Below are 22,712 nucleotides of genomic sequence, written 5' to 3' on the forward strand. Positions count from 1 at the left end.
GGATACATGCACCCCTATGCTTGTAGCAGCACTATCGGTAACAGCCAAATTATGGAAGCAGCCCAAGTGTCCAACAATAGATGAATGGATAAAGAAGATGTGGCACATATTAACTACTTTTTTCACTTTTGTTATTTTCAACTTACAGTGGGTTTCTCAGGATGTAACCCCATTAAAAGTGGAGGGAGATCTGTAGAGGATTACTAACTGTGACTATGCTTTATGCTTAACAGAGTTATCCTGTTCCTGATGGAGAAACAGTAGGGATAGTACATTCATTTCAGTTTTTAAGCTGGCATCTGAAACAAAATTGCTGTGCTTTGTAACTCCAACAAGATACAAATGATCTTATTACCTATAAATCTTGGGTTGTACAAAGGCATTGTATAACAAAGAATTTTTAAATGGAATCATTACTTTTTAAAAATTATCGTGATTCTAAGGTAACAGAACAAGTATATAAAACAGTGTCTGTGATATTTTATTATGGTAACATTGAAGTCATAGCTGTAAATTGTCATTGTCTCTTAGGAATGCGTGAAAAGACGCATAACACGTAATTCATTTATATCCAGTTTCAGTTCTATAAGTACATCAGAAGTTCTCAGTTTTTATTATGGGTACACTGTTCAAAATTTAATTGCACATGTAAAAAGTTTTAAAGCTGTTATTTTGTCCATAATTTCATATGCTCCTATCATAGTTAGTGCCCGAGTTAGTTGGTCTCTTAAAGCATCAGTAGTTAGTGACAAGTTGTTACCAACCGTTTTCCACCTATCAAGTGCTTGGCGGACTCTCTCACTTAATGAAACAGTGCTGAAAATTTTAAAGATAATATTATTTTAATTACCAATTAAGAATATTTAAGTTACTTAAAAATTATATACCTAGGTTTTCAAATCAATTTACCAGTGATTGGTACCAGAAATGGATTTCAAATCAATTTACCACCAATTTGAAGTGAGGATTAAATTATTGAAGATAGTTCATATAAAATTAACACAGAGCTTGGCAAATAGTGGGTGTTAGCTTCATGCCAACACTTGTTTCCTTGTAGAAAATCAGTTCAATTAACTTTCAGTTCTAAGAGAGATATACTCAGGATCTCAAAGCAATAATTGTGGGTTATTTATTCTAAGGCAATGTTTTACTGCTACAGTACTACATGTTTTATAACTTGATCTCTTGACAGCTCTCTTAGGTAACTATATCCATTTTACCAGTGGAGAAAGTGAAGTACCTAGAAGTTAAGGGACTTATCTAAGGTCACAAAACTACTTGTAGTTTAAAACTAGGCAGTCTGCCATGGGAGCCCTTACTCTTAACTACATTACCCACATGGTTCTCAACTATATAATAAACTAACATCAGAGTCTTTTACAGCAAATTCGAATTCGTGTTAATATGATGTTTTAAACCCTATATTTTCAAAATGATATAAATCAGAACATGAGAATAAGCTTATATTGCCTGTTGTTCTTCATACATACCTCTTTGCAGAAATATCTGTTTCTGAGATGACCAGGTTTAATTTTTGACACAAAAACTTAAAATTTGTTTCAGTGATGTTATTGGCAACTATGTTGAAGATCTTCTCTAGGATTTTCTCTACATTTGAACATAAAAATATTTCAAGTCATTTCTTTAAAAAAAAACATACTCTATTTTGCATTATTATTATATCTGGGCCCCTTAATTCTGTGCTCCTATCAAATATCTATGTCAAGTAAAATCGAAAAGTAAGATGCAGACCTAATATACAAACTGAAATTTGAACCATTTGTTCTATTTTCTTCCAAAATCTGAATAATCAACATGTAATGGCCATTTAAAAGTATATTATAAGCAACTTCAAAGTGATTTTCAGAATCTTTCTTTAATTCTTTGAGGATTTGATAGAATCCTTTGATTCTAGCTTTAATTCTAGCTTCTTTATGTACCATCTTTAAAAAAACCAAGTTTACATCTACTATAAATATAGTGTATGTATGTATATTTTATATTCAAATCACTTTATTTAATGAATGCTGGCTTAGATATAAGTAGAGAGTTTTTTGGTTTTGTTTGTTGTTGTTTTTTTTTAAGAAAAGCTTCTAGAATTAGATCTATTTTTTGTTACTGATTAAAGTACTTTGGGAATTTTCGAGAACTAGCAATCTCCCACCCCTCTGTAATGATCTCAGTCCCTCAGACTAGATTGTATGCTAATGATATTAATGAAAGCCCAATGTCCTAAGCAAAATTTTAAGGAAGGAACCCCATGTTCTTTGTTAACTGGGGAATAAATATATCTCCCATGATGACTTTCTCTCCACTCTCTTTGGGTGCCTGCAATATGACGGCCTCTTGGATAGAAAGAAAGGATATAAATGGCTAGGGTTCTCTCATTTTTGCCGACTTTGATCTATTGCCACTTCTCTAAATTCTCTTCCTATTACCTAATAGGAATACTTATGGATTCTTGGAAACTTCTAAAAACTTTATTTTTTTAGAAGTAAGTAGAAAAAACAGCTACTATGGCTTTTAATTTTATCTCTTAGTTTCCTTTCATCAATGAGACCCAATTCTTAAAGAAATTTCTAACTAGTAACCACGCCCATGGCTTAAAGAGGACAGACTGTACATTGTTAGTGACCATCTCACTAGACTATGAGATTATGCTGACATAAACTCCTGATTACAGACAGGGAACATAATAGAATGATGTGGAAGGATGGTTTTGTGTATTTCCCCCAAATCTGGATCCATACTTACTAAAATGATTTAATACTTCTTAAGTACTCTTTGAATTGGAGGACCAAACTCTGGGTCCAATATAAGGATTGACAGTGAGAAGCATAATCAGAGTCCCAGGAAAAAGCTTAGTTGTTGGGAACTTAGCCCCAAGGAAAGACATTTCTATGCCAGAGGATTGGAGAGACCAGTCTCCATCTGGTGCAGTGGAAGGATCTTAAAGAAAATGGATCTGCTCTCTGAAATAATCAGGGACAACCAAAGGAACGTTTAAGGGCAAAGAATGAAGACTACCCATGACTGCAGACAGGTGATCATAGTGGGCCAAAAGCTGACTGGCTTCTCTGGAAAAGATCTAAGTACTTTCTTCAAGGCCAGATGAGAGTTTTAGAACAACTACATGTGGTGATACAGATCAGAACCCAGGAAGAAGTTTTTGTGTGGGATATTTAAGTCAGCACAACCATGATGAGAAAACTGTGCAAGGGTATTGAGGCCAATAAGTGGATAGCAGCCTGGCCCTCTACTTGGGTTTGCCTGTTTTCAATAGTTTAGTTTGTGTAGACCCAGATTAAATAATCTGAATTATAAAAATAAACAACTAACCTTCGGAAAAGGAAGATGATAAATGCTTTAATGCCTCTGCCAGATTGAAAACCTCTAATGAAAGCATACTATCTCTTAATTTATAGATGATACTAGAAAATGACTTACAAGCTAGTAGGTCACTCACTCATCACCTACCATCTCTTTGATCTGCCCTCTGTAGATAGTGTGCGATAGTATACAATTGTTTTCCTTTACAGATTTCCGTTGGAGGTCTCAGCAAGGGGTTATCATCAAAATTTATCTCCTTCAGTGAAAAAAGGTTGTGGATACCATTAGGCAGAACTGTCAGATTATTTCCTAGTAGAAAAGAAGTTATAATTGAAGTATTTCTGCATAAAGAAAAATCTGAAGATAAGTAACAACTACTTATAGGTCATTTACTGTGTCTTGATGCAGACAGATATACCAAATGGAAATTTTTATCTTTGTTTCCTTGCTAGGAGTGAAAAGAAGGAAGTATAGAAACAGAGCTGTGGTTCTTTTCTCTCAGAGGATGGCAAAATGAGATAGGAAGCTGTCCTCTTATATATAGGAAAGGACTTTACAGAGTAGGTATGATGGCAATTTTTTAAATAAACTTTTTATTTAGAATAATTTCAGATTTACAGCAAGTTGCAGAAATTGTAGAAAATTCCTGTATATTCCTCATCCAGTTTTAGTTTCACCTAATGTTACCATCTCACATTATTGTATTACATTTGTCAAAACTAAGATACATTGACACATTACTATTAAATAAACTTCAGACAATTTTGGATTTTATTAGTTTTTTCTATTAGTGTCCTTTTTCTGTTCTAGTACCCATTCCAGGATAACACATTGCATACGGTTATGTCTTCTTCGTCTCCTCTGGCCTGAGACACAATTGCTCAGTCCTTCCTTGTTTTTCATGATCTTGACATTTGAACAGTACTGATTAGGTACTTTTGTAGAATATTCCCTAATTTGAGTTTATCTATTTTCTCATGATTAGACTAGGGTAATGGGTTTCTGGAAAGAATACCACAGAGGTGAAGAGCTCTCATCACATCATGGCAGGGGTACCTGATACCCATATGACATTACTAGCAATGTTACGTTTGATCCCTTGGCTAAAACAGTGTCTTGCCAGGTTTTTCTGACATAATGTTTTGCTTTTTTTCTTGTCCATACTGTATATTTTTTGTAACTGAGTTACTAAGTCTGGTCCAACCTCAAGGACCAGACTCTACTTCCTTAAAGTGTAATGTTTTCAAGACACCTTAATCCAATATAAACTGAACATAAAAAATAAAACTGTGGTGACTAACAAGGTAAGGCTTTGTAATTTAGAGGAACATTTAGAGAGGAACTGGCCCATAAGTTTGCCTATTATTTATACATTTATAGTTACATTATTTATAGTCCTAAAGGAACCTGGTTCCTTTCAATGAAGAATGGCATTCAGAAATCAAGATCAGGATACTACTTTTGCTCATTTCTTCTGGGAGTGTGTATGTATATATATATGTATATATGTATATGGGGTTTTATAATGTACATTATAAGTTCATAACTATAAATATATATGTGTTCATGCTTATGTATAATATATATAAGTCATAACATTTAGTATTTAGGGTCTGGCTTCTTTCAGTTAGCATAATACATTTGCTATTTTATTGGCATTTAATGATGTACCAATAGTTTGTTCCTTTTTATTAATGAGAAATATTCCATTAAATGGATGTGCATACATCATCCATTCACTAACTAAAAGACATTTTGAATGATTCCACTTTTTGGTGATTATGAATAAAACCACTCTATATATTTGCACTCAGTTTTTTCTTATTGATAATAAATTTACATTTCATTTGAAAGTGTAGCTAGAGTGTGATTGGTGTGTCGTATGGTAAATATATATATAACCTTATGAGAAATTATGAAACTGTTTTCCATAGTGTGTATCATTTTGCATTCCTACCACCAGTGTATCAGAGTTGCAGTTACAGCTCTTGGTATTGTCAGATTTTAATTTCAGTTATTCTAAGAGAAAGATTTCATTACAGCAGTTCTTTCTGCCCACAAGTCCTGTCCCAGTGCTTTAATAAAAGCTGCTTTTTGCACACACACACAAAAATCTCATTGTAGATTTAATTTGCATTTCTCTCATGACTAATGATTTGAGTATATTTCCTTGTGCTTATTTGCCATTCATATACATTCTTTGTAAAGTATCTGTTCAAAATTTATGCCAATTTTTATTGAGTCAACTAATATTGACTTTTGAGAATTATTTTTTATGTATTCAGCAAATATTTTCTTCTGGTCTGTGGCTTTTCTTTTCATTCTTCAACAACACCTTTTGAAGGGTAGAGATTTCTAATTTTTTTTTTAAGATTTTATTTAGGGGGCACCTAGGTGGCTCAGAGGGTTAAGCCTCTGCCTTCAGCGCAGGTCATGATCTCTCAGGGTCCTGGGATCGAGCCCTCCATCGAGCTCTCTGCATCAGGCTCTCTGCTCTGCAGGGAGCCTGTTTCTCCCTCTCTCTCTGCCTACTTGTGATCTCTCTCTCTGCCAAATAAATGAATAAAATCTTTTTTAAAAAAGATAGTATTTATTTACTTGACAGAGAGAGAGTGAGAGAGGGAGAGCATGAGAGGGGAGTGGGAGAGGGAGAAACAGGCTCCCTGCTCATGATGCGGGACTCAATCCGGAGACTCTAGGATCATGACCTGAGCTGAAGGCAGTTGCTTAACCAGGCGCCCAGAGGTTTCTAATTTTGATGAAGTCCAATTTTTTTGTGGATTATGATTTTGGTGCTGTGTCTAAGAAATCTTTGCCAAAGTTAAAAATATTTTCTTCTATGTTTTTATCTAGAAGTTCTACCATTTTAGCTTTTACATTTAGGGTCTGTGATTCATTTTCAGCTGGTTTTTTATATGGTATGTGGTGTGGATCAAAGTTTTTTTTTTAATATTGCAGTTTATTTTATTTTATTTTATTTTATTTATTTTTGGCTTGTGACCGTCTGGCTCTAGCACCAATTGTTGAAAATTACATTGGATTACATTCACATATTTGTCAAAAATCTACTGACCATAAATGCATGGGTCTGTTTCTACACTGTCTATTCTGTTCCATTGATCTATGTCTGTCATTTTGCCAATTGTACAGTCTTGACTACCATAGCCTTTGATAAAGCTTAAAAATCAGGTCATGTGGGGCGCCTGGGTGGCTCAGTGGGTTAAGCCTCTGCCTTCGGCTCAGGTCATGATCTCAGGGTCCTGGGATCGAGCCCCGCATCGGGCTCTCTGCTCAGCGGGGAGCCTGCTTCCTCCTCTCTCTCTGTCTGCCCGCCTCTCTGCCTGCTTGTGATCTCTGTCAAATAAATAAATAAAATCTTTAAAAAAAAAATCAGGTCATGCGAGTCCTTCAACTTCTTTTTTTTTTTTCAAAATAATTTTAGCTATTCTATTTCTTTTACCTTTTATATAAATTTTAGAATTAGCTCATTGCTTTCTGAAATAAAAAACTTTGGCTGGGATGTATATTGGAATTGAGTTGAATTTAAAAATAAGTTGGGGGGCACCTGGGTGGCTCAGTGGGTTAAAGCCTCTGCTTTCAGCTCAGGTCATGATCTCAGGGTCCTGGGATCAAGCCCTGTATCCGGCTCTCTGCTCAGCAGGGAGCCTGCTTCCTCCTCTCTCTCTGCCTGCCTCTCTGCCTGCTTGTGATCTCTGTCTGTCAAATAAATAAATAAAATATTTTTAAAAAAATAAAAATAAAAATAATATCAAGTCTTCCAATTTATGAATACTATATTTCTCTGTATTTAAGTCTTATTTATAGTTTTCACCATATAGACCTTATATAAACTTGGTCAGATTTTTACCTATTTTATGTTTTTTTGGTGTTATTTTAAGTGGTACTTTTAAAAGCATTCACTTTTCAATCATTCATTGGTAGTATACAGTTACTAGAAACACAGCTGACTTTTGTAAATTAACTTTTTATATGGCAATCTTGCTTAAACTCACTTATGAGTTCAAGAGGCTTTTTTTTTTTTGTAGATCCTTTGTGATTTTCTACCTAGACCATTTGTCTCTATAATCAGAGACCATTTTTTCCCTTCTTCCTCTCCAATGTTTACCTGTAATTTCTTTTGTTGTGGTGGTTGTTGTTGTTGCACTAGTTAGGACTTACAGTATAATGTTGAAGAGGAGTAGTGTTTGTTTTATTGTTTTATTCCTGATCACAATGGAAAATAGTTAAGTCTTGTTTTATTCCTGATCACAATGGAAAATAGTTAAGTCCTTTACCATTGCATATGATACTAGCTGTAGCTTTTTGCAAATGCTGTTTCTTAGGTTGAGAAAGTTCCTTCTATTCCTTGTTTTCTAAGAGATTTTGCTCATTTGCTTTGTAAAATCATAAATGATATTGTATTTTGTCATAGGCTTTTACATATCTAGTATGATGTTCATATGGCTTTTCTTTACTCTACTGATGTGGTGAATTACATTGGATTTTTTTTTAGATTTTCTCTCTCTCTTTTTTTTCTCTTTCCAGTATTCCAGAATTCATTGTTTATGCACCACACCCACTGCTCCATGCAATACGTGCCTCCATAATACCCACCACCAAGCTCACCCAACCTCCCACACCCCTCCCCTCCAAAACCCTCAGTTTGTTTCTCACATTGGTTTTTTAATTTTAACCCAAACTTGCATTTCTGGGATAAACCCCACATAGGATATTGGTCTGTTAAGTTTCCTTTCTTATACTATCAAGTTAATGCTGACCTTCTAGAATCAGTTGGAAAGTGTTTTATCATCACTTTTATGAAATAGGATTTTAGAAATTGGCATTATTCCTTCTTTAAATACTTAATAGAATTCACCAATGAAATCATCTGGGCCTGCTTTAACAAATTTGGGCTATCTGTCAGCCCCCAATGATGCCTCTTGTTACTCACCACCTTGTATAGTTCCTTCCCACATTATACCAAGATTGGTCTGTGTGATCAACAGAATGGCAAGCAGACTCAGAGCTGAGCACAGAGCCTGACACCGAACTCCATATCATGACCCTGAGATCATGACCTGAGCCCCAAACCAAGAGTCAGTGAATGACATGACATTAAGAGAAAAACGGGGAAAAATATGATAATTTCAGTTGGTGCAGAAAATCCATTTAACAAAATTCAACACTCAAAAAAACCCAACAAATTCAGAATAGAAGGGAATTCCCTCAGCATGTGAAAGGATATGTATGTATGTATGTATGTATTTTTAAGTTTTCTTTTTCTCAGTAATGTTTGTACCCAGCGTGAGGCTTGAACTTACAACCCCGAGATCAAGAGTTGCATGCTCCTCTAAGTCAGCCAAGCACCCTAAGAAAGGGTATTATTCATGGTTAACCCACAGTTAACATCCTACTAAAAGGTGAAACACTAAAAGCTTTCCCCTTACAATTGTCCCTAATATAGCCACAAGACAAAGATGCCTGCTATCATCACTGATATTCAAAATTGGGCTGGTAGTTCTAGCCAGCCCAGTTAGTCAAGAAAAAGAAATAAAAGATATCCAGAGTGGAAAGGAACATATAAAACTATTTCTATTTACAGATGACATAATACTATATAGAAAATCCCAAAGAGTCCACAAAAACTAGTAAAGCATATAAGCAAATCTAGCAAAGTTGTAGGATACAAGATGAACACACAAAAATCATTTATTTCTATATACCAGCAATGAACAATCCAAAAAAGGAAATTAAGAAAACAGTTTTCATTTATAATACCATCAAAATTATGTAGGAATAAACTTAATCAAGGAGTTTCAAGACTTAAGACCTAAATAAATGGAAAGTCCTCCTGTGTTTATGGATTGGCATCTGAGCGAGGAATTTAGGGATTCAGTGCAACATTTATTATAATTCTAATTTTTTTTGCAGAAATGGAAAACCAGATTCTTAAATTCTTACAGAATTGCAAGGGGCCCAAATTACAAAACAATTTTGCAAAAGAAAAATAGAGTTGGAGCATTTTCTTGTTTAAAAATTACTACAGAGTTACAGTGACCAAAACACTATGACAAAATCAACATACAGTAATCTGTTGCATTTCTATACACAAATAATGAAGCATCAGAAAGCAAAATTAAGAAATCAGTCCCACTTACAGTTGCACCCAAAACAATAGGATGCCTAAGAATAAGCCTAACCAAAGAGCTGAAATACCTTTACTCTGAAAACTATAAAACACTGATGGAAGAAATTGAAAACGACACAAAGAGATGGAAAGACATTCTGTGCTCATGGTTTGGAGGAGCAAGTATTGTTATAATGTCTACACTACCCAAAGCAATCTACAGATTTAAGGCAATCCCTATTAAAATACCAACAGCATTTTTTCATAGAGCTAGAACAATCCTAAAATTTGTATGGAAGCAAAAACACCCCAAATAGCCAAAGGGACCTTGAAAAAGAAAAATCTGGAGGCATCACAATTCCAGACTTCAAGTTATATTACAAAGCTGTAGTAGTCTACACAGTGAGGTACTGGCACAAAAAATAAGCACATAGATCAATAGAACAGAATAGAAAACCCAGAAATGAACCCACAATTATATGGCCAATTAATTTTTCACCAAAGCAGGAAAGAATACCCAAAGGGAAAAGGACAGTCCCTTCAACAAATGGTGCTGGAAAAACTGCACAGCCACATGCAAAAGAATGAAACTGGGCCATTTTTGTACACCAGACACAAAAGTAAATTCAAAAAGGATTAAATATGTAAATGTGAGACTTGAAACCATAAAAAATCCTAGAGGAGAACACAGGCAGTATCTTCTTTCACATCAGCTGTAGCAAATTCTTTCTAGCTATGTCTTCTAAGCCAGGGAAACAGAAGCAAAAATAAACTATTGGGACTACATAAAAATAAAATGAAATAAAATAAAAATAAAAAGCAAAGGAAACAATCAACAAAACAAAAAGGCAACGTACAGAATGAGAAAAGATATTTGCAAATGACGTATCTGATAAAGAGTTAGTATCCAAAATATATAAAGAACTTGCAAAACACAACACCCCCAAATAAGTAATCCAATTTAAAAATGGGCAGAAGGGGGCGCCTGGGTGGCTCAGTCGTTAAGTGTTTGCCTCGGCTCAGGTCATGATCTCAGGGTCCTAGGATCGAGCCCCGCGTCGGGCTCTCTGCTCAGCGGGGAACCTGCTTCTCCCTCTCTCTCTGTGACTGCCTCTCTGCCTACTTGTGATCTCTCTCTCTGTCAAATAAATAAATAAAATCTTAATTTAAAAAAAAACCTGTTTTAGATTGTGTGAATTTCACCTTAATTATAATTTTTAAAAAATACACTTAGGCACAGTATAGTCAAACTGCTGAAAACCAAAGATGAGAAGATCTGGAAAGCAACCAAAACCAAAACGAAAAACAAACAAAAAAACCAATTCAACATGGAGACAGAAAAAGAGTTAACATAGGGGAGAAACAGAAAACAACTGGTGAAATGACTGATCTAAATCTAACTATACTGGCGTGCTTGGGTGGCCCAGACGGCTAAGCATCTGCCTTTGGCTCAGGTCATGATCTTTGGGGTCCTGGGACTGAGCTCCATCATGGGCTCTCTGCTTAGCAGGAAGTCGCTTCTCCCTCTCCATTTGCCTCCTCCCCCACTCGTGCTCTGTCTTTCTCAAGTAAATAAATAAAATCTTTAAAAACAAATAAATAATTCCTACTATTCCAATAATTACCTTAAATGTTAACTGACTAAATATCCCAATTAAAAGGCAGAGATTGCCATAAAGGATGAAAAAGCAAGGCCGAACTATATATACTGTCTATAAGAGATGCATTTTGAGCATAAAAAATGCTGTCTACAAGGGATGTACTTTAAATATAAAGACACACATGTTGAAAGTAAAATGATGGTAAAGATGTACCATGAGAACAGTAAGTGTAAGAAGCCTGGAGTGGTTATCTTAATATTAGATAAAATAATCCTCAAAATAAAGATTATTACTGGGGATAAAGAGGGGCATTTGGGGATTTCAGATGATACAAAAAATTCATTAGAATTGAAAGTCATGGTATTCATATATGTGCATTTTTCTAATAACAGTTCCTCAAAATACATGAAAATAATTGACAATTAAAGCCAAAAATATACAATTCCACAACCATAGTTTTGGATTTTAACACTTTAAGACAACAAACCATAAAGACAGAAGATACCAGCAAAACTATCCACAACCTGGTCTTATATGATATTCATAAAGCAATGTAGCTAACTCTTTCAGAATATACTTTTGAAAGAGTATATGTGTGTTTATCAAGGTACCCTATATGCTGAGCCATAAAATTGGTCCCAAAAAATTTAAAAGGATTAAAATCATAAGGAGTTTGTTATCTGACCACAAGAAAATAATTTCTTTTCTACTAAATGTTCATCAACAGCAGAATAAGTAAGGCACAGTATATTCAGTATTGAGAGTGAATGGTTCACAACTACACAGAGTAGTATGAGTGAATTTCACAAACATAGTGTTAATGAAAGAAGCCAGATATAAGAGTATATATTTTATGATTTCACTTAAGGCACACTATCGGAACTCCTGATAGTGTTTACCCTTAGTTAAGAGAATGACAAGAAGTGACTGGAAAGGTATAAGACAGGGTTTCTGGTTTCTGGGATTGTCTTGTCTCTTGATCTAGGTCCTAAAATTATGGGTTTGTTTAGTGTATGGAAGTTTATTGAGCTGTATACTTACAGTATGAACTTTTTTTTAAAATTGGGAGATAATTGATAACTGACATATAACATTAGCTGCAGGTATATAACAATGATTCAGTATTTGTATATATTGCAAAATGATCAACATAGTAAGTCTAGTTAACATCCATTACAACATACAGTGTTTTTTTGTAGCAAGAACTTTTAATGTCTATTTTTTTTAGCAACTTTGAGGTATACAAAAAGTATTATTAACTGTAGTCACCATGCTGTACCCTCGTGGTAACCATCAGTCTGTTCTCTCTATCTATGAGTTTACTTTTGTTTAGATTCCACATATAAGTGATATCCTGTATCCTGTAGTATTTGTCTTTGTCTGGCTTATTTCGCTTAACAGAATGCCCTCAAGTTCCATCCATGTTGTTACAAATGACAAAAGTTCCTTCTTTTTATGGCTAAATAATACTCCATCATGTGTGTGTGTTTGCGCGTGTGTATGTGTGTATATATACACCACATTTTTCTTTTTTTTTTTTTTTACACCACATTTTCTTTATCCATCCATCCATCCATTGATGGACACTTAGGTAAATGATACTGCAATGAACATTGGGGTGCATACTTCTTTTTGAGTTACTCTTTTCTTTTCCTTTGGATAAATACCCAGAAATGGAATTGCTGGATTATATGGTAATTCTACATTTAATCTTAATTTCTTGATACAATGTGTACTTTTTTCAGCATGTATTTATACTTCAGAAAAAAACTGTTTTTAAAAACTGGCAACAACAAAGGGCAGAGTGTGAGAGAGAAAGAGAGAGAGAGAGGCTATAGGTAGGAATCCTTTCCCTGGCTGTTATTTTAGTACTTGTGAGCAGTGGTGCTATTCAAAATATTTAACAACTTGTTTGGCCCAACGATTGACCTATCAGAATGGATGCCATCTGTAAACAACAGATACAACAATGATAATGTAGCTAGCTGTCTTACAGGTAGGAGAAGATGAAAGCCTGACTGATAGCATTATCAGTGCCTGCAGAGAGAACTGTGAGGCAAGAAAACTGTCTGTCCTTCTCCACAAGGACAACCACAAGCAGTTATCCTGTCAGTCTACATTCCTTTCATTTGTTATTTTGGCTCCTTGGAGAGAAGTTCTCACATCTGTTTAAAATCTATATCGCGGGACGCCTGGGTGGCCCAGTTGGTTAAGCGGCTGACTTCGGCTCAGGTCATGATCCCGGCATCCTGGGATCGAGTCCCACATCGGGCTCCTTGCTCGGCAGGGAGCCTGCTTCTCCCTCTGCCTCTGCCTACCACTCCGTCTGCCTGTGCTCGCTCTCTCTCTCTCTAACAAATAAATAAATTAAAAAAAAAAAACCTATATTGCTTTATGTGCTTAGTGATTAACCATTTAATCCTCATAGTTTAAAGAATAGAAATTATTATTTTCATTTACAGATTAGAAAACAACAGATTAACATTAAAAAAATAAACACTCTATTGAATGATGGAGCTAGAATTCTAAGATCTGTGCTACTCCAAAGCCTGTGCTATGAGGAAAGAAAGGAATCAATCTCTAAATCCCTTTCATTGGTGTATTACCTCACATTTGTGACGCTATTTCCATAAATTTTGTTTAATTATGTTCCCACAAGTCTATGAACAAGCAGAAGTTACAGCTTATCTGTGTTGCTGATGAAAACACTGAGGTTCAGTGTTTTCAGCCTTCCTAAATTCACTAGTGACAAAATTAATTCACAAGAGTATATAAACATTTTTTGCTTGAATGATGCTTTCACAGTATGTTACCTGCTTTCAAAGTCTCATTCAGTTTGACACCAAATCTATAGCATGGGTATTCTGGTTAGCTTCTCTTTATAAATGGAGGAAATAGACTAAATGAGATTTGAACTCAGCCCTTCTCACTTCAAATCTGGCAGTAAAAGCTGGTGACTTGTAGCATACTACTTGTTTAGTGATCGTCTCTTAGCTCCGAACCTGCTTCTGTGGATTTCTTGACTGTTTTTCTTTTACTGTTGTCCCAGCAACACTCTTACCCCGCCAGCATCACGAACCATGATCTGTAGTCTTCCCAACACTCCCAGAACTACGGCGAGCACTCTCTCGTGCTCTCACCCCACCATACTGCCTCTGTCTTTCTGCCTGTCATTATCTCTCTTACTCACATGTTCAGGTTCCCCAAGGTGGGTTATAACCTCTTTCAGGAAAGCAAGTGGACCTTATGCTTTGCTCTCATTTTCTGTACCTAGGAAAGCCATTTCCTTCCAATGAGCACTTAATGCATTATGTTGGCTGCTGTTCTGTCTTTTCAGCAAAATTTGCAACCTAGACATGAATATTCGTTGATTATGCTTATTGATTACACTTGACACTTACCACTCAAGTTTAGTTGCTGGAGATCATATAAACATAGAAAAGATGGTGGCAGATAACTTATTTGATTGTTGTGTGCGCTTAAACTAACCAAACTTCTCAATTCCCCTATATTTCTTGGAATCTCTCTGATTGCATTATTTGAGACATCAAGTCTTTTAAGTTGAGTCATATTAGACAGTTCTTCTGGAAGTCTTGTTAACTGTAATAAAGATTAAACAATTACATTTTAAATAAATATTTCTATGACTAAAACTTTGTCTAAAATCAAATGGAAGGATGGTTTGGGGGTCTTAAAAAAAGGGATTTTTTAAAAGATTTTATTTATTTATTTATTTATTTATTTGACAGACAGAGATCACAAGCAGACAGAGTGGCAGGAAGAGAGAGAAGAGGAAGCAGGCTCCCTGCTGAGCAGAGAGCCCGATGCGGGGCTCGATCCCAGAACCCTGAGAACATGATCTGAGCAGAAGGCCGAAGAGGCTTTAACCCACTGAGCCGAAAGAGAAGGCCGAAGAGGCTTAACCCACTGAGCCACCCAGGCACCCCAAAAAGGGATATTTTCACTATGTCACGAATTCTTTGTGACTTCCTTCCTTGCTGAAATCCATAATATATTGTGTAGCATCCAAGAACCTCCCCAGTCTGACCAATGCTACCAATTTAACCACATGGCTTATTACCTGCTTTCCTCACTCTCCCAGCACTTAGTGTTCCTTACCACTATCCCTTTCCTCCCTCCTAGAATCTGACCTGCTTTGAGACACTGAAGTCTTTCCCAACTATTCATCCCACATTTGATATTTTTATTCCTATTCTCATCAACAGTGTTTTTTATTAGTCCCTTGTGTGTATTTTCCTTGGGTTTTTAAATGACATGATGTCATTTTTTAAAAAGATTTTATTCATTTATTCAACAGAGAGAGATCACAAGTAGGCAGAGAGGCAGGCAGAGAGCAGAGAGAGAGGGGGAAGTAGGCTCCCCACTGAGCAGAGAACCCGATGTGGGGCTCGATCCCAGGATCCTGGGATCATGACCTGAGCTGAAGGCAGAGGCTTTAACCCACTGAGCCACCCAGGTACCCCCATTATGTCATTTTTTTATACTTTTTTGTGTACATGTTCCCAATCAAGATACACTTTAAGTAAGTGCTCAATAAACCCCTTTAGAATGGACTCACACAGCTTGGCATTATGGCCTCAAAAAAACTCCTGGTACAAAAAGTGTTGCAAAATAACAGGAATTAAGATACCCTGCTATGGTGAAGAACAAATGCACATTTTTCAGAGAAAATATGGCCATCACAAGTGGCTTTTGAAATAAAGGAAGCTCTACGAATGAACCAAAGAATTTTGAATAAATGGACCCCTCTGAGATAACCAAACAACAAGATAAATACTGAATAATGTGCTCAGTGTTCTTCCATATATAAAAGAAGCATAAGAAACAGTCCCAAGGGGTTGCTGGGTGGCTCAGTCGGTTAAGCGTCCAACTCTTGATTTCAGCTCAGGTCATAAATTCAGGATGTGAGATAGAACCCTGAGTCAGGCTCCATGCACAGCACGGAGTCTACTTGAGGATTCTCTCTCTCCCTGTCCCTCTACCCTTCCCTCTTCTCGTGCTCTCTCTCTCATTCTCTAAAATAAATAAATACTAAATGTAAAGGAAAAGAAAAGAAAACAGCCCCTAACTTCAAGGAGATTAAATTTTAGTTCAGGGGACAAAATATACACATAGTAAACCATCAGGAAAGAGTATTAAAAACAGGTAATCCAGTGCCAAAATAAAGAGTACAATAACAGCTTTGTGGAAGTTTAGAGAATGTATATCAGTACAAATCAGAGAGCTAAAAGAAAGCTTCAGCTAGCAGATCAGACTCGAATAGAATGAATAGCGACTCTCAAGAATGAATAAGATTGAATGGAAGTTACAAACCAGTAAGAAGCTGAACAGTAAAAACAGGTGATAGGAAGCAGCGGCAGATATGTTTGGAGAAAGAATGTGCAACCAGGCATGGCAGCCCTTGACGGTTGGCCCTAGGACATAGGAGTCAGCTGAAGACAGGTGAGCTGACTTAATTTAAAACATAATAAATATTCTTTTACTATTTGCTCAACATTTATTAGAGGATGTACCTAAGAACCATGTGATAATAGAGGTACTACAGAAGGAAAATTCATGTTGAGCCCACTTCACTTAGCGAAATAAAAGCCCTGTGATTAACCTGAACTCATTTTCTTCAGGTGACTGTTTAGTGACTATCTGCTGTTATAAATTAATCATTTGGGCATCTTACCTCTACCCCAAATTCGTTGTCAAAGTGATCTTTCTAATCATATATATTTTTTGAGAAGAGTTCTTGTAAATCGTTTTTCCATCTGGTGTTTTTTTTTAAGGGTATCGAGCTTTATTTTACATGGTTGCCTACTCTTTTTCTTTTTTCTTCTTTAAAAAATTTTTTTTTCTGTTCCTGTGATCTTTTCTTTATTATTATTATGTTCGGTTAGCCAACATGTAGTACATTATTAGTTTTTGATGTTTTTTTTCTTTTTTTTTTTTTTTTAATTTACTTATTTATTTGACAGAGAGAGAGAGATCACAAGTAGGCAGAGAGGCAGGCAGAGAGAGAGAGAGGGAAGCAGGCTCCCCGCCGAGCAGAGAGCCCGATGTGGGGCTCGATCCCAGGACCCTGAGATCATGACCTGAGCCGAAGGCAGAGGCTTAATCCACTGAGCCACCCAGGTGCCCCTTTTTCTTTTCTTTTGTTTTCTTTTTAAGTAAGGCCTGTACCCAACATGGGGCTTTGAACTCAGAACCTGAGATCAGGAGTCACAACATGTTGTACCACTGAGCCAGCCAGGTGTTCCCATTTTGTGAGATTGTAATGATGTGGACTGGTGCCTTTGGCAACCACTTGCCATGAGTAGGCAATAGATAAGCAATCTGGATTCCCGAGAACAGTTCTTTGTAATGAAATCTAATTACTTTGACAAGTCCTGATGAAAGAAAGGATACTGAATCCAAGAGAATAGTCAAGAGGCTCCTGGAGTAGTCTAGGCAAAAGGTGAGTGATGACCATGGACCAGGTTGGAGACAGTGACACTGAAAAATGAAGGAGTAGATCCAAGAGCTTTCTCAGAGGAAAAATGAGACAATTTTGGTGTAAGTTTCAATATAACTAGTGATGGAAAGGATAGAAAGATGATTCCATGATTTCTAGATTGGTAGGTCTGAAGAAAGTGACATCACAAACAGAAATGGAGAAGTTGTGAAGGGATTTACAGTGAAAAGAAAGATGAGTTTGAAGTCCTGTTGAGCTTGAGACAGTAAAAGAACAAATAATTTCCAAGTAAACTGGGAACTGTGGGACTAACACAGTGATGAGAGATCAGCTCCAGTTATACAAATTTGGGGATTACTTGCATGGTATGGTAAGAAGTTAAGAGAAGAATTAAGGTCACAATCTTGTAGACTTGCACAGTAAGATACAGAAGGAGAAAGAGGATTATAAATCAACCAAGGAATTAGTTGATGATTATAACGCAGAACCAAAAGGTGTCTTTTAGTGCAATAACAACTTGAAAAACACACACATCATTTTCAATTCCAGCTACTTAAGCAAGTATTCCCTGGAGTAGCTTTCTGGAAATGTATTACATAGCAGCTGTTAGGCTTAAAAGGGTAAGTAAGTTTGAGAAATGTGAGTTAAATAGAGACAAACGAATTTTTTTAGTGCAGGACTCTTCAGATCTTTTAATACATTAACATTCACTGTGATTCTATCAGAGGAGAAACCAGTGCTTCTCAAAGCTATTTAATCACATGAACCACCCCTCCCCCCCTTTTAAAGAAGAAGTTCATGGGACTAGATGTTTTTAAGAACAGACTTCGGGAAAACTTGTTCTAAATAGTAGTCCAGCCTCTATCAGAGGGCTTATTTCAACTATAATGGCCAAATTAAACATAGCCAGATAATAGGTCTAAGGTTCTTTTCATTAGTTTACTAAGATCTTAATATAAATCAGCAATGTTGGATTTTTTAAAGCTATTTCCATAAAATTCATTCTTCAGTTCAAGTAAAATGAGAAGCTAAACTATAAGAACATTTATTCATGTTGATCTAGCAATTCTTTAGGGAAAATTCTCTAAGGAAATAGTAAAATGTGGAAAAGGTTATGTTTATGAAGCAGTTCATCACAGCATTAAATATGATGATGAAAAATTACAACATCCCTAAATACTTAACAAAAGATGATTAGTTACATATATAATGTATTAGCTATAACAATTATTGGGAAGATTATATTATGGGGAAATGCTTATATTAAGTGAAAAGAGAAGAAACTAAAATTAAAATTGAATGTAGAATCTTTTTATACTTATAAAACCATATACATTAAAAAAAGTAAAAGTAAGGTGTATCAATGTATGATCGTTGACCAATAGTTATATTACAATGGTATGTATGCTTCTGGAATGATTTTTTTAAATTTCATTTCTCAATTTCCTAAATTTTCAATAATATGTTTACATTATAATTCATAACTTTAAAACTCCTTTTACAATTAAACTGAAATCAAAAGAAATCTATAAAATTGTCAACTTTAGTTCCTTATAATTTCATTTTAATAAAATACTTTCCTATGACGCTTTCCTCTTGAGAAATATACTTTAAAACCATGTTTAGGGTTAAAAAAAACCCTATTTCTTTAAAAAATAAACTATTCCAGCTAAATTTAAAACACACATATACTACAATTCAGATTCTAATCCCCTCCAGTGCCAAATTCCCTCCAAAGCCCCAAATATCGGTCTCTTACCTTTCTTCCATTCATCTGACTTATATTCAGCTCTTCCAATGATTGAAGTTGGCACAGTTCAATAGGAAAATATATAAATTGATTGCTTGAGATGTTAAATTTCTGGATTCTTTTTAGGTTACAGATATCTGAAGGGATATTCTGTATTTGGTTTATTGAAAGATCAAGTACTTGCAGATTTTCTAAAGTACACAATTCTATAGGGAAAGCTTCAAATTTATTACAGCATAAAATAAGAACATGGAGTGATACCATATTGGAGATAGATGGTGGAATTTTCCTTATTTGGTTTTCACCAAGATCCAGATATTCAAGATTAATAAGAGAACATAAGTGTTCAGAAAATATGAGGAGTTTATTTTTATTTAACTCTAAATAAAGTAGTTGTTTACTAAAAGATATATCTACAGGTATTTCTGAAATATAATTTCCATTAAAATTCAAATAATTAAGAAAATCTAAAGCGCACAAACCTACCGGAAAATACATTATTTTATTATAACTCAATTCAACTTTAGTTATTTTTTTGCAATTTTTCACTTCAATGGGAACATCTGTGATTATATTTCCTGAAAATTCTAGAATGAAAATATTATTAAGATGTGAGATATCTTCAGGTATTCTCACTATATTATTTTTGTTTACATAGAGTTCTCTTAAATTTTTGAGCTTATAGATGTTCTTAGGAAGTCCCGTTAATTTATTATAACTAAGGCTAAGACATTCCAACATTACACAGTGGGAAATTTTCTCTGGAATTTCTTTCAATAGGTTTTTATCAAGTATTAGAATTTTGAGTTCCTTAAAATTCTCGATTTTGTGTGAAATAACTTCCAGTTTATTGTCAGTTAGTTGGAGTTCTTTCATTTTGAGCAATTGAAAAATTTCCACAGCCAAAAAGGTAAGTTTATTATGATCCAGCAGAAGGTTTTCTAAATTTTTAAGCTCCCTAATTTCTTTTGGCAAACTGCTTATCAGGTTTCCAGTAAGGATTAGTGAAATTAACTTTGGAAGGAAGCACAGAACTTTAGGAAATATTGTTAACTGATTATATTCCAGATTGAGAACCTTCAAGTTTTTAAAACTAGACAGAGTATCTGGTATATGACTTAACTTATTTTTAGCCAAACTTAAAATTTCCAAGTTTCCAAGACTTTCTAAGCCAGAAGGAAAATTCTCAATGTAATTGTCATTAAAAAAGAGTTGCCTGATATTCCCAAGATGTGATATTTCTTTAGGTATATGTGATATTTGATTGTGACTGACATTTAATATCCTTAAATTATGAAGTAACTGAATTTCAGATGGAAGTGATGATAACCCATTTTCTTGCAAGGACAGAATTTCAAGTCCCAGCAGGTCACCTGAGTCTGCCCCTTTAAAACTTTTGATTTGGTTCTTGTCCAAATATAGGTATTTTACATATTTGATTTTTAAAATGTCCTTAGGGAATTCTTGTAAACCCTTGGCCTTGAGGTTAACTGTAAAGTTATCTGATCCTAAGTCAAGTCCTTTCTGATATTCTTCAGAGAGCTGTGGACTAGTTGTTTCTAGTGTTTCATGAGATAAGAAGCCAGGGAAAGCCTGATACCCAGTAACCATCCCAGTTATTGATAATGGTGGACTTTGTGGAATATCACTTTTTAATTGCACGCTTTTATATGTAGTGATTATATCAGCAAATTGAAGAGTTTTCCTTTGTTCTTCATCTCTCTTAGACTTATTTCCAAGGGACAATGTTGATGCATCATCATGTATGCCTAATTCATCATTTCTAGGATTTGTTTCACAAATCCGGTTGGAAGGTTTCCCAACACAAGGTTCTGCTAATGAATTTGATGTTTCTTTAATAAATTCAGGTTCCATTGCCCATGATGTAGATTCTGTCCTAAGTTGACTAGTGATATCGTCTAGCTCTTCTGAAGTAGCCTCCTTTTCAGACATCTTTTTTACTGGTATGTCTTACATCAATACATGATTAGAACTCAATTTTAATTTTCATGTTTAATTTTTTCCTTTGAACCTAAAAAACAAACATTGATATTAAAATGAGACATATAATAAATATTTAGAATTACAAATGAATTTTATAATAATTTTTATTCTATAGTGAATAATTTAATAGATACTAAAACAATCTGTAACTAAAAAGCTTATTTTATATATGATTGCAAGTTAAAGGTAGTTTATTGATTGCATGCATTTATCATATGATACTCTTGAAATCACATTGAAATGAAAGAAAGTAAGAAAGGAGGCGTAAAGGAATGAAAGAACTCAGCAAATTTTTGGAAAACAGCCAGTGGCTCCCTGACATGCAGAGAGTACTATTTGCATTAGGGGTGTTGTAGGTTTACATATGGTGCTGAAATGTCTTGTCCCAACAAATTCAGTACATTAAGATAATTTTCTTATAGGTAGAAGTAAAATATCTTAAGAAAGAGATAGTTTCTGTAAGACTAACTACAAGTAAAACAACTTTTTCAAGAGAACTAAACCCTGACTGTAATTCTTTTGTGTGATGCCTGAAGTATCTGCACAGCTGTGTAGTCCCTTTCCTCCAAACTCTGGATCCCAGCTTTGTCAGTCCATCTCCCAAGTCTGTAGTTTTTAATAACCCAAACTCCTTCCTTCCTTTCTTCATCCTACGGGTGGTATTTACTATCTCTGTGTTACCAAAGTGCCCCCTTTGCCTTTTTGGTTCTCTAATACTTGTTTACACAATTCCCTATATTAAATCCTTTCTATTAAATTGGTATGGTTTCACTATTTCACAGATTCTCAAAGAGAATAGAAAAAGAGGGAAGATTTTCCAGCTTGTTTTATGACATTAGCACTAACCTTGATAATACATATTAAGGACAATATGAAAAATTAAAGGCAAACTTTACTCAAGGCAAAAATTCTAAACATTACTATTCTAAATATTATATAAATATTATATAAATATATATTTCTATATATTATAGAAACATTTCTAAATATTCTAAATTTTCTAAATATTATAAAATTTAATATTTTATTATAAAATATTATAAAATATAAATATTATAAATATTATAAAACCCAGCAATATATAAAGAGACTATCTTGTGACTAAGTTGCATTTGTCCCAGAAATTGAAGGTTGGATTTTAACATTAAAAAGTTAATGTGATTTGCCACATTGAGATGGAGAAAAATCATACGATCATTTCATTAGATGCAGAAGCACTTGATAAATTGCAACATTTTTCATGATTTTAGAGAGAACTTTTAGCAAAGCATGAATAGAGGAAATTTCCTCAATCTATAAATTTCCTTAATCTGTAAGTATCATACCTAGTAGTAAATCAGTGAAAGCTTTCCTTTGATATTCAAAGCAAGAAAATGTTGCCTTGTATCATCACTTCCATCAGTATTGTACTGGAGATCTTAGTGGCATAATGCCAGGAAA

The 22,712-nt window shown here is 34.8% G+C and overlaps 1 protein-coding gene across 1 annotated transcript; it reads right to left on the minus strand.

Annotated features, from left to right (window-relative positions):
* Nucleotides 1-466: 466 nt before the first annotated feature.
* On the minus strand, nt 467-21,221 carry LRRD1 (leucine rich repeats and death domain containing 1; the record flags this gene model as incomplete). Its single annotated transcript, XM_080818597.1, has 5 exons — nt 467-816; nt 1,491-1,608; nt 3,478-3,639; nt 14,460-14,658; nt 19,278-21,221. 5 exons carry the CDS (start codon nt 21,219-21,221, stop codon nt 630-632), a joined length of 2,610 nt encoding a protein of 869 aa, XP_080674723.1. The 3' UTR covers nt 467-629.
* Between the last annotated feature and the right edge of the window lie 1,491 nt (nt 21,222-22,712).

Source organism: Martes martes (assembly GCF_963455335.1).
Source record: "Martes martes genome assembly, chromosome: 11".
Taxonomy (NCBI): domain Eukaryota; kingdom Metazoa; phylum Chordata; class Mammalia; order Carnivora; family Mustelidae; genus Martes; species Martes martes.